Source organism: Mangifera indica, chromosome 11 (assembly GCF_011075055.1).
Source record: "Mangifera indica cultivar Alphonso chromosome 11, CATAS_Mindica_2.1, whole genome shotgun sequence".
Classification (NCBI taxonomy): domain Eukaryota; kingdom Viridiplantae; phylum Streptophyta; class Magnoliopsida; order Sapindales; family Anacardiaceae; genus Mangifera; species Mangifera indica.
In genome coordinates this window covers 1113721-1126145 of record NC_058147.1, presented here as the reverse complement: position 1 = coordinate 1126145, position 12425 = coordinate 1113721, and the positions used below count along the sequence as shown (strand labels likewise).

General features: G+C 35.0%; 2 protein-coding genes across 2 annotated transcripts; both read left to right on the top strand.

Annotated features, from left to right (window-relative positions):
- Nucleotides 1-313: 313 nt before the first annotated feature.
- LOC123229256 (pyrophosphate--fructose 6-phosphate 1-phosphotransferase subunit alpha) lies at nucleotides 314-5913 on the top strand. The gene is made up of 19 exons (XM_044654918.1): nucleotides 314-469; nucleotides 1073-1245; nucleotides 1530-1642; nucleotides 2217-2291; nucleotides 2389-2502; nucleotides 2591-2658; nucleotides 2788-2871; nucleotides 3149-3202; nucleotides 3401-3481; nucleotides 3593-3686; nucleotides 3779-3852; nucleotides 4032-4142; nucleotides 4225-4269; nucleotides 4348-4404; nucleotides 4485-4589; nucleotides 4718-4834; nucleotides 4960-5063; nucleotides 5209-5374; nucleotides 5502-5913. Exons 1-19 carry the CDS (start codon nucleotides 380-382, stop codon nucleotides 5625-5627), a joined length of 1851 nt encoding a protein of 616 aa, XP_044510853.1. The 5' UTR covers nucleotides 314-379; the 3' UTR covers nucleotides 5628-5913.
- Nucleotides 5914-7134: 1221 nt separating this feature from the next.
- LOC123229255 (protein FAR1-RELATED SEQUENCE 5-like) lies at nucleotides 7135-10985 on the top strand. Its single transcript, XM_044654917.1, has 2 exons — nucleotides 7135-9489; nucleotides 10450-10985. The coding sequence occupies exons 1-2, from the start codon at nucleotides 7381-7383 to the stop codon at nucleotides 10612-10614; spliced, it is 2274 nt and encodes a 757-aa protein (XP_044510852.1). The 5' UTR covers nucleotides 7135-7380; the 3' UTR covers nucleotides 10615-10985.
- Nucleotides 10986-12425: the final 1440 nt, after the last annotated feature.

Here is a 12425-nt window from a genome sequence, read left to right as displayed (position 1 = left end):
AAAACATAATTAACCCTTCATATTAGTGTATTTATAGAACAAAATCACCTTGGCAAATGATATTTAGAGTTGTATTCATGTTAACACGGGTGAAGAATCATTTGATCCACGTAAGAGGGAGAAAGCAAAAGATCTAAACAAATTCATGAAGCCAGGGACAATGACGTAAAATAGTGACTAAACTGTGGGCTTGTCGGAAATATAACAAAAGACCAAGGGTAAAGTGGCAAGGAGTTCACACAAAATAATGAAATATAACAGGTGGGCTAGGTTGGTTGTAGCGCCCGGTCCTCACCCCCTATAAAAAGGGTCTTTTAAAGATTTATAACTAAACAAAAAGTAACCATACTGCGAACTAGCACACAAGAAGGATAAAACGATGGACTCAGACTTCGGCATTCCCAGAGAACTTTCTGACCTTCAGAAACTCCGATCTCACTACCAGCCGGAGCTTCCTCCATGTCTCCAGGTTGATTCATTTCGCTTTTGAACCGTTTAATATGTTTTGTTTTTCTCTGTTTTCCATGCGATTGTTATATCGATGATTTTAGCTGGTAGCGGCAATCTCTGTTTTTTGTTCTTCTTTGAAATTTAAGTTTTCAATTAATTATTTGGTGAAATTTGGTGAGTTAATGTCTTCTATTCGTCGTCGTTTAGGTTCTTTTGGTTTGGGCGTGGAGTAGATCTATTGAAATGGCGATTGTGTTGGTTGATTTATATACCGTTAGATCTTGTGTTATTATAGATGGAAATTAATGTTTTGGTTTCAGTGTTGCACTCTCTAATGTTTAATGCATTGCTTTTCCTGTTATCGTTTACTTTTAGAAAAATTAAGAATCAAAATACTTTAATCAATCTTCTCATGCGTTTTGACAAGAAATGGTTTTAATATGGAAAATTTTAACTTACCATTAAAAAAAAAAAATCATCAATTGATGCTTTGGTGCATTTGTTTCATTTTTTAGGATCCCTTCTTGTGAGACAGGATATTTTTTGCTTTTGCATTTATGACTATTTGTTAGAAGATGTGATGATTTTATTGTTTGTATATTTTGAAATTGGAATTCTGCAGGGAACTACTGTCAGGGTGGAATTCGGTGATTCAACAACAGCTGCTGATCCAGCTGGTGCCCACACCATAAGCCGAACCTTTCCACATACTTATGGTCAGCCCTTGGCTCACTTTCTTAGGGAAACTGCAAAAGTACTTGATGCTCAAATCATAACTGAGCATCCACCTATAAGGTGTGCTGTGTGCATTTGATTATAATTTGTGCATACCTTTCAATAAGGTCTTGTTGAAATCTGGATCTCTGTGGAAAGCATTGGGCATGGTTTGCTAATGATAAATAATTTTTCTGTGATTCATTCTTCTTAAACCAAAACTGTAAAATTCTTAAAATGGCACTTACCGTGATTTGAAGCAATTACATTTGAGAAACTGTTTGAATTCTCAAAGAACAGATCTTTTCTGTTGAAAGGAATAAACTAATCATATTTGCTTTGACAAATGCATTTTCCTTTAATAGGGTGGGCATTGTCTTCTGTGGAAGACAGTCTCCTGGTGGACACAATGTCATTTGGGGCCTTTACAATGCAATTAAACTGCACAACCCTAACAGTACTTTGCTTGGGTTTTTGGGTAAGTTTCATTGTTTTTTTTATTTTTTGCATGAAAAGCATACAGTCGTTTTGTGCCCTAGCGCAACACTATTTTGTATTTTAAAAAAGTCTTTATTTATTTGATCTGTGGTCTTGGTGCCCCTATCATTGCTCACTGTTGTCACGCACTTACCACATGACCTATCTTATTCGTTGTAAAAGTTGCTGCACTGGTTACAATTTCATTAACTTATGCATTTTAGTTCTTAAGTTAAATTGTTCTAATGGTGGTGCACTTATGTAATTGCTCAGTTTCGTGATTGACCCTTTGGAATTTAGAATATATTTGCGTGACTCCTGACATGCTTTGCACATTGTGTGGAACGATCAATTATTTTTCTTTTTGGGGATATTTAAGTTAAATATTTTGATTTATCAATTTGTATATTTTGTTTTATGACATATGATATATTTACAACATCACACTTTGGGTGTATGTGTAATCATTTTTCAACAATCTTATACATACCTCCTGTTTTTTAAGTATAGTCATCATCATCATTGCCAATTAGGTCAGGCAGTTTCTTTCAATGATTTTTTACCTCTGTCAACAGGTGGTTCTGAAGGTTTGTTTGCAAAGAAGACTCTTCAGATCACAGACGACATACTTTCAACCTACAAAAATCAAGGTAGGTAGTTGCATGGGGCAATGTGTTGTTGGGATAATTTATTTTTATGTGATGTGAAGTCTCACAAGCTTTGAAATATGACTGTGCTTTTGACTAGGTGGTTATGATATGCTGGGAAGAACGCAAGATCAAATCAGGACAACAGAGCAAGTTAACGCAGCATTAACTGCATGCAAAGATCTCAAATTGGATGGCCTTGTCATTATTGGAGGTAAATCGAATGCTTGAGGATTTATGCATTTGCTTACCAAAACTATATTTTTTATATTATTTATCATGGAAATTTGGTGCTTTTGAAGGGGTAACATCTAACACAGATGCTGGTTATCTTGCTGAAACATTTGCTGAAGCAAAATGCCCAACAAAGGTAATTCCCATTGTCTTTACTCTCATCTTTAAAGAATAATTCCGGAAAATAAAAAGGTTTCTTGATGTCAGAACCATTTGTCTTTTCTAGTGCTCTTTTTTCTAAATGTGAACAATTGGAATTTTTCAGGTGGTTGGTGTTCCTGTTACTTTGAATGGAGATCTCAAGAATCAATTTGTGGAAACCAATGTTGGTTTTGATACAATATGCAAGGTATTAGTTAGAAATTCTACTCTTGACTGGTTCCTTCTTAAAAGGGTCAGAAGTAACTGATCTAGGGTATTTTGGGAAAGGGCAACTTGGGCATGAACACTCTAAACAAAATATCGATATTGATATTGTCTTTTGATATTATAATACATCATACATGAAAATTTGAGTGTTGCAGTAGCATATATGTTGTGCTCTGATTTTTTATTATCATGGAAGTTAAAGAAGCAACCAGTATTGCTTGTAGTATATGAAACTGATGGTTCTTCTTTACAAACAGGTCAATTCACAGCTAATCAGCAATGTGTGCACTGATGCTCTTTCTGCTGAGAAGGTAATTGCAATTAACATAATGAACATCATTGTTGAACTTGTTTAACTTAATTTATTGCTACTTTTGTGAGGTAGAAACTTTTACATTATTGATAAACTAATACAAGTATTCTGTGATTTACTCTGATATTTCATTCTACTAGTTGCACTGGACTTTGTTACTCTTCTTCCAAATTCTAACCTTTTTTTCTATTTCCAGTATTATTATTTCATCCGTCTCATGGGTCGAAAGGCATCACATGTTGCTTTGGAATGCACTCTCCAATCTCATCCGAATATGGTTTGTATTCTTTGCTTGTACAATATTTTTGTCCAATGTAGCTATTATATAACTTTATTCTCTCCTTTTTTTAACCTCTTTGAATATACATTTTATAAATTAATTTTGCAGGTAATTCTAGGTGAAGAGGTGGCAGCTTCAAAGCTTACTCTTTTTGACCTGACAAAACAAATTTGTGATGCTGTTCAAGCCAGAGCTGAACTAGGTTTTAGTTATCTGCGTTGCTTTTAACTTTATTTCTTTTTTTCCCATGTTGTGGGTGATTATAACTATAGTTATATGATGTATATGGAGCAGACAAGAATCATGGGGTCATCCTGCTACCAGAAGGACTTATAGAAAGCATTCCTGAAGTGTATGCTCTATTGAAGGTAAGTCATGCATCAAAGAAGTGACACCTTTTTGTTGTGCCTCTGCTCTTGTTACCTTTCTTCCCCTCACTGAAGAGAATAGGTTTATGCATTGTTATTTTCTTTCATTCTAATGATAACTCTTCTTCTTACCTTGTAGATTTGATTCCATGGTTTGACATTGTTATTTTGTACAACAGGAAATTCATAGTCTTCTCAGGCAAGGTGTCTCTGCTGATAAAATTTCTTCCCAACTTTCACCCTGGGCATCTGCCTTATTTGAATTTTTGCCAATCTTTATTAAGAAACAGGTTCTGTTCCCTTCAAATTTGCTTACCATTGGCTTCAATGTATAATGATGTCTATCTAATAATGTTATGTTAAATGCCACAGCTTCTCCTTCATCCTGAATCAGATGATTCTGCACAGTTATCCCAGGTAACAAGCTTGAGATACTAATGTATGAAATTTATGAAATTTGGATTCCAGATATCTCACTTGTTTGCTATATTCCAGATTGAGACGGAGAAACTTTTAGCACATCTTGTGGAAACTGAAATGAACAAACGACTTGTATGATCTCCTATGACTTTCTTTCATAACACTTACTATGATGAAATTTCTAGCCATTTATGTCTGGCTGTTTTGAGCAGAAAGAAGGAACGTACAAGGGTAAGAAATTCAATGCTATCTGCCACTTCTTTGGTTATCAGGCTCGGGGATCCTTGCCATCAAAGTTTGACTGTGACTATGCCTATGTAGGTTATCATTATATGTTTCTGTGTCTTCATATCAAAATCTTTCTGTTCTCTCTCTCTCTCTCTCTCTCAAGAGCTGTGGCTTTCTAGATTCATTCGTAATAAATTCTAACTCAACATGAATTCAGGTTCTTGGACATATTGCCTACCATATTCTTGCGGCTGGCTTGAATGGTTACTTGGCAACTGTGACAAATTTGAGGAATCCTGTGAACAAGTGGCGTTGTGGTGCTGCCCCAATTACAGTTGAGTTTTCTCCCTGTTCCCTTTCGTAGTCTTCCCCAGGATGGACTAAAAATATTAATATTTTTTGCTCTATACCTTTAACTAGAGTGTTAACTTCTTTTTCCTTATGTTTTATAAACCTTAGTCCATGATGACCGTGAAACGTTGGTCTCAAAATCCGGGTGCCACTTCCCTTGGAAGACCTGCTATTCATCCATCAACTGTGGATCTGAAAGGCAAATCATATGAGTAAGCTCTCTCTTCTCAAAATGGGATGTTTGATATCAAAATGTTTCTCTTTCTTATCTCTTCTGATGGTTGATCACATCTCTGCTGTGTTGTGCAAGTTAGTGGTCACTATGATTCTTATGTACTGCATGATGTTTGCTTGCAGGCTGCTGAGAGAAAATGCAACAAGATTCTTGCTGGATGATCTCTACAGAAATCCTGGACCCCTACAGTTTGAAGGTCCTGGTGCTGATGCCAAAGCTGTAACTCTGTGTGTTGAAGACCAGGATTACATGGGCCGTATTAAGGAACTGCAAGTATATCTTGACAAGGTGCTTAATACTATATTGTTTGCTGAATCTTTAGTTCTTTTGAAACATCAGTATTGGCAGAACATTACGGTGAATATCATTTTTATTTTTTGGTATGTGATACCTTTTTTTCTCCTTCCTTGCCCAGGTCCGAGCCATTGTGAAACCAGGTTGTTCACAAGAGGTACTGAAAGCAGCTCTGAGTGTAATGGCTTCAGTGACAGTTGTTCTCTCCACAATGTCATCTTCATCTGGAGGCCAAACATCTCTCTAAGAAACCTTGATCGATCATCTTCACTTCTGTCAATGGTATAATGGTATTGGTATTCCACAATGCTTCAGCTCCTGGTATCATCTTTCTTAATTTACATTGTGAATTGCAGGTGTAGAACTTTTAGTAATGAACTGAATTATTTTCTTTGAGTAGAACATTGTTGTGTCTGATAATAACAAGAGGCATGTCTTGTGAGTTTTGGAAAGGCGAAGTTTTGTTCATCTAATCAATGTGGCTTTGAACTTTAGTGCATATTTTGATATCAAGAAATGCTATTTGCTGGAAATGTTATGGTGGCTGAGGAAATTAGACGTGACCTTCTGTATATATGGCCGTGTGGGTTAGCAATGGCCGAAAATAATTAATGGGTAGTGTACTAATGGAAGAGAGACAATTCATTTTCAGATTCTTTTGAACTTCTTGATGTTTGTGATGACATTGTGAAAAGTTGAAGATAAGAGTCTATTAAATCTATGTATGACTTGAATGAGTCAAATTCAAATCGAAACTCGATTATTCGGTTTGAGTTTGATAGTTTATTGATTCTTTATAGGAATATTTTCTTTTTTTGTGATTCTTTTTTTCTAACGTAATTAGTTACCATTCAACCCTATTTCAACTGAAACTGGAGTTCAAATTAACCCTGTTCAATGTCGCACAAATCCACCTACAGAATAATGCATGCCCGGACAATTATTAGATGCTAAAACGTTTTAGTGCTGGGTTCATGCCTTTAAAAGCAATTTTCATTTATTTTTATTTCATGATGGATTACAGGCGAAATCCCGTAGCAAGAATAAGGGAGAGGAATAAAAAAAATAGTACCTTCGTGGGTTCCATTTTGTACTATCGATTACACAAGTGTACAAATTCCATGAAACACAAACAAGAACAAGCAGTTTGACGGTTAACCTAATTACTGCGACGGTTCTGCGCCAGGCAAATTATACATTATCTACTTTCTCTGTCTTCTAATTGTCGAGGAAAACCATAATGAGGCATTTCGTGGACAACCCATTAAATAGTAACTTTACTGGGCTCCTATCCGTGGGCAAGTTTCATGAGACTGGACATAATTCATTTATTACTGTCAACCACATTTTACCATTGGAACCACATAATTATTTATTTTCTTTAATTGTCTGATTTATCTTCATTTATCGTATTAGTTTTTTAGGTATTTAATTATATATATAACTCGATAATTTCTACATTAAATATTTTATTTTTTCACTGTTAAATTATAAAAAAAAATACTAATAATGACAGATTGTTGAGTGTGCAAGGCAAAGACAAATATTGTCGACTAACACAATTTTCAAATCTAAAACATTGTTTTCATATCCGGAAAAATAAATAAATATAAAAAATAATAACTCAGCATGTGAATCACTCATAAAAAAAGAGCATTATATCAGCCACCTGTCATAAATCTATTGGGCCGACTGTGCAGGTAGACCAATAAGATGAAAGGAGATGAGCAATCAAAAGGCTATTGAGAGCTTAACAGATAATGAACATAAACTCAATTGGACCTCCTCTTTCACACCCTAAAATCTTCTCAAACCCTCAAAAAATTCCCTCCTCTTTCGCAAACTGAAAAGTTTTGATCTTGTGGAGCTCCTCTACTTAAAGATCACTCCTTTTTGGTTCTGGCTCAAAGCTTCTGATCTGTGGTCAGTTTTCTTTTCACTGTCGTTTTTTTTATTACTAATTATGTGATATTATTGATCAGTTTTATTCACAATCTTTCATGGAATTTGAACCGCTTGATATTGGAAATGGGACTATTGAGTTTGACCAAATGGGTAAATCTGATGATGAAAATGATTTAGAGCAACCTCAATACTATAATCGTTTCCTACAGAATAGTGATAATTCCATACCAAATAATAGTTTCACAAGTTCTGATGGGGACCCTAATCTTGAACCCTATGAGGGTATGGAGTTTGATTCTGAACAGGCTGCTCGTATTTTCTATAATTCATATGCTCGCCGTGTTGGTTTTAGTACACGTGTTAGTGTTTACCAGCGATCAAGGCGTGACGGGTCAATTATATGTCGCCAAATTGTGTGTTCCCGTGAGGGTTTTCGTCGTGAAGGCAGCGAAAATAGGTCCAAGAGACAGCGTACTATTACTAGAGTTGGGTGTAAGGCACAAATTACAGTGAAGAAACAGAGTTCTGGGAAATGGGCTGTGTCAAAACTTGTGAAGGAACACAATCATGAGCTTGTGCCTTCAGATAAAGTGCATTGTCTTAGATCACATAGACATGTGTCTGGTCCTGCTCGAAGTCTGATTGATACACTGCAAGCAGCTGGGATGGGACCTAGTGGCGTTATGTCTGTGTTGATTAAGGAATCCGGTGGAGTGAATAATGTTGGCTTTACTAAAGTTGATTGTCAGAATTATATGAGCAGTAGTAGGCAGAGAACACTAGGAAGTGGAGGTCAAGTTGTTATTGACTATTTGAAGCAAGTGCAGGCTGAGGATCCCGGTTTCTTTTGTTCCTTCCAAGATAATGTTGAGAACTCTGCTGGTAATATTTTCTGGGCTGATGCTAATTCAAGAATGAATTATAATTACTTTGGAGATACTGTCACATTTGATACCACATATAGGATGAACCGTTATCGAGTACCCTTTGCTCCATTTACTGGGTGGAACCATCATGGACAGCCTGTATTGTTTGGATGTGCCCTGCTCCTTAATGAATCAGAGGCCTCATTTGTTTGGCTATTTGAGGCTTGGCTTGCTGCAATGTCTGGACGCCATCCCGTTTCAATCACAACTGATCAGGATAGAATTATAAGGTCTGCTGTTGCACATGTTTTTCCGGGAGCTCGTCACCGGTTTTGTAAATGGAATGTGTTTAGGGAAGCCCAGGAGAAATTATCTGATGTCTATCACTCACAACCTAATTTTGAAGTGGAGTTCCAGAGGTGCATCAATTTGGTAGAAACAGTTGACGAATTTGAGTCATGCTGGGAGTCTCTTCTTCAAAGATATAATCTTGGCGATAATGAATGGCTCCAATCAATGTACACTGTGCGCCAACAGTGGGTGCCAGCTTATCTCCGGGATACTTTCTTTGGTGAGATGTCTATAACGCAAGGCAGTGATAACATAAACTCATACTTTGATGGGTATATAAATGCATCAACACATATTCAGGTCCTGATTAAGCAGCATGAAAAAGCAGTTGCCTCAAGATATGAAAGGGAAGTCAAGGCTGATTATGAGACAGTGAACACTGAACCGGTTTTAAAAACTCCGTCTCCTATGGAAAAACAAGTAGCAAATCTTTATACAAGGAAAATATTTATGAAATTTCAGGAGGAATTGGTGGAAACTCTTGCCTATCCTGCAACCATAATTGATGATACAGGAACAGAAATTATATATCGGGTGGCAAAGTTTGGGGAGGACCACAAAACACACTTTGTTAGGTTCAATGTTTTTGAAAAGAAAGCCAGTTGTAGCTGTCAAATGTTTGAGTTTTCAGGCATTATTTGTAGGCACATATTGGCAGTTTTTAGAGTTACAAATGTTCTTTCACTTCCATCTCACTATATCTTGAAACGGTGGACAAGAAATGCCAAAAGTGGCGTTGTATTGAACGATCACATTCTTGGAATGCCAGGTAATGCTCAAGAGTCATATGCTGCCCGCCATGATAATCTACGTCTGGGAGTCATCAAATATGTAGAACAAGGGGCAGAATCGACACACAGTTATAATGTAGCCATGAATGCGCTTCAGGAGGCTGCAAAAAAAGTTGCTTCTGCAAAGAAGCATGGTCCTGGGGTCCAATGGAACACTCTGTTTAATGGGAGCCAACAGCTTCAGTCTTGCTCTGTGGTGAGTCTTGTAGTTTCCAAAAAAATTGTTTTACTTGATGTTCTAAGTTTTCTATTTATTCTGTTCCTTAATGAACCTTCCATTCATAAATTAAGTTGTTTGTGAGGAGCTAGATGCTGCAATATGAGCTTGTAAATCATAGGTGCATTTTTATTTTTATTTTTAATTTAACGTTTTCTTGAAACTGAAACATGTGTGTCTATTAATCACCAATGAATGCAGATGTTTTGTATTTTCATTAAATCATGGCGGTGCTAAGTAAATAGGATTCTACAGACTTGAAACCATGGTATAGAAGAGGTTTTTCTTGGACTACTATCATGTTGATGGATCCGACCTTAAATTTTTGACGTGGCAATACAATTTGCATGCAGAATCACCATAGACTCAAAATGGTAACTTTGTGTCAACTTATATGACTAAAACACTTTTTCTGCCAAATTATACTAGAATTATAGTATAAGGTGTCATCCATCAGACCATATCTATGGGTTGGCTTGATAAAAGAATTATTACAAGTTCACTTCGAAACTTAATGTTCATGGGAGAATAGCAAGATCTTTTTCTCTTGGCAGTGCCATTTTTTTATGCCACTTTGAAACTGTTAACTTTTAGATTTACAAGATCAGAGGAGAAATCAAAACCGTTCCCAGTGAAGGAATCCTTAACATTTTGAAGTTTTTTTTTCTGAAAAACATTTGGGAGGAGGTTATTTTGTTCTGCAGTTACATGTGGCAAGGGTTTGTATTTCAAATGAATTTTATAGAGATAAGCCATTTCCAGTGATGTATGAAGCTTTAAAAAATTTGGGAGTCAATTAGTCTGATGAATATCGCAACCATTTCCTTTTCTTCGTTGTCTGGTTGCTTTAGGCACTTGATGGTGTGACTCTTATTGTTTTTATTAACTTTCATCTCTACTATGCCTATTAAATCTTTCTACTATTGTGCCTGCTTTTAGGACCAAGACAAGAGAATTCAAGAACTGACTGTGCAGTTAGAAATCGCAAGTCAGCAATGTGAAGCATATCGGACAAAACTAACGGCAGTTTTGAAAGATATGGAAGAACAGAAGTTAAAGATGTTGGTAACGGTTCAAAATGTGAGGCTGAATCTGAAAGGTTGAATCGAAAACATGATGGCATCTTTGTTTCCACCACATCATGTAAAATACAGATAACAGACATACAGTGAGAGGCAGCCAGGTTAAACACTTAACTTCAAACTCCAGCATTAAATATATATGTTGAGCTTCTCAGAGAGAAGATATAATGTGTAATTCTTGAAGGACTGTTTGATGATGTAAACCATGGTGAGTTGTAGTTGAATGTAAATATATAGAGAGTAGGTGTCTCAAGTTAGTGATAGAATTGAGCAACTTTGGGGGTTTATTGAATTTGAATTTCATCCCAAATGAGAAAAATTTTAGATTGGAACTGACCCAACCATACATCTATGCAAAAATATTAAAGAAGAATGTCTGTTTCTTCATTTCCAGTTCTGAAAGTTTTGGTGACTTGTGTCCTGATTATGCGACTCATCTGGGCTAGGTATGCAGTAACTTAGGATTGGCCTGTTCAATAGCTTGGGATTTAGGGGTGTATTCAAGCGGAATTGAATTAAACAACGGCCAATTCAAGCCCGGTTTGAATCCAGAATGATCAATTCGAAATTGAGTTTAACTAGTTTGAATTTCCAAAATAGAAAAAGAAAAATTGTTATACAAAGAAAGAAAACAATTGTCAAAGAAAATAAAATAATCATCTGTGAGTGAGATGAGAAGGGTCAAGCTAAAATTTCCTTAATTCAAACTTGGTTAATTTGAACAGAGCAACAATTTGACTTGAAGCAACTTCGATTAAATTCACCCTTAATCAGGAGAAAAAAATAAACCAGAAGGTAAATATCTTCTTATAATAAAATTGAAGTATTTCTCTGTTGAAATAGATAAATTTTGTCAATTCAATCTAATTCAATTATGGATTAACTTGTAATTTCCTCATTTATACAATCTAGTGAATATAAAATAAATTTTAAACCTAATCCAAATTTAGCTAATAAATATTCATTTGAAATTGTATAAATAAAGCGATTAATAAATAAGTATTAAAATAAATCAATTATAAATGAAAATGCCCTTGTTCTACCTTCCATTAGAGATGAGATCACTATATGCACATATGGGTGAATTCCAACTGAATAGAACACAAATATGTGTATGCTCGAGTTTGTCTCATATCAAATAGGAATTAGGTCGAACTCAATCTATCCAAGCTGCAAGCTGAGCTGTGAGCCAACTCTGGTCAAATTATTGTTGGATTAACTTTTTTTTTTTTTTTTTATGTTGTTAAAACCTTTTTATTCGGCTTGGGCTTTTTATTAAACCTATATAGATCTTTTCAACAGTAAAACTCAAATAAAGATTGGAGCAATATTATATCATCATTTAATTGAGTATTATTTTATCATTAATTTAAAATCATTTAATGTAATTATTTTGTGTACTTAAAATATGTATATATAATTTTATTATAAAGATTTTAATATAATTAAACAAAATTGAACTTTAGTTTGACTCATTAATAAAAATAGGTCTAATTCATAAACCATGTTTATATCAATCTTGATCTATTCAAATTATATTTAAGCTTTTTTTTTTAATGGAAATAGAAGAATCAAGAACAAATTATGAATTTTATGATAGATATATAAGTCGAAGTAAAATACCCACAAATTTTATTAATTGATTTTTATAATTTGATTATTATTTAATTTTAAAAATCACAAAATTACATGTTATTATCTTAATTAATAAAATTTATTTTTATATCTAATATTTTAAAATGGGAGCGGAATAGCGAAGGGTTAGTAGAGGGCAATTCAAGCAAAGCAATACGGGTATTTATGGAAATCTGTGTGTTTGAAATTCAAAATGTG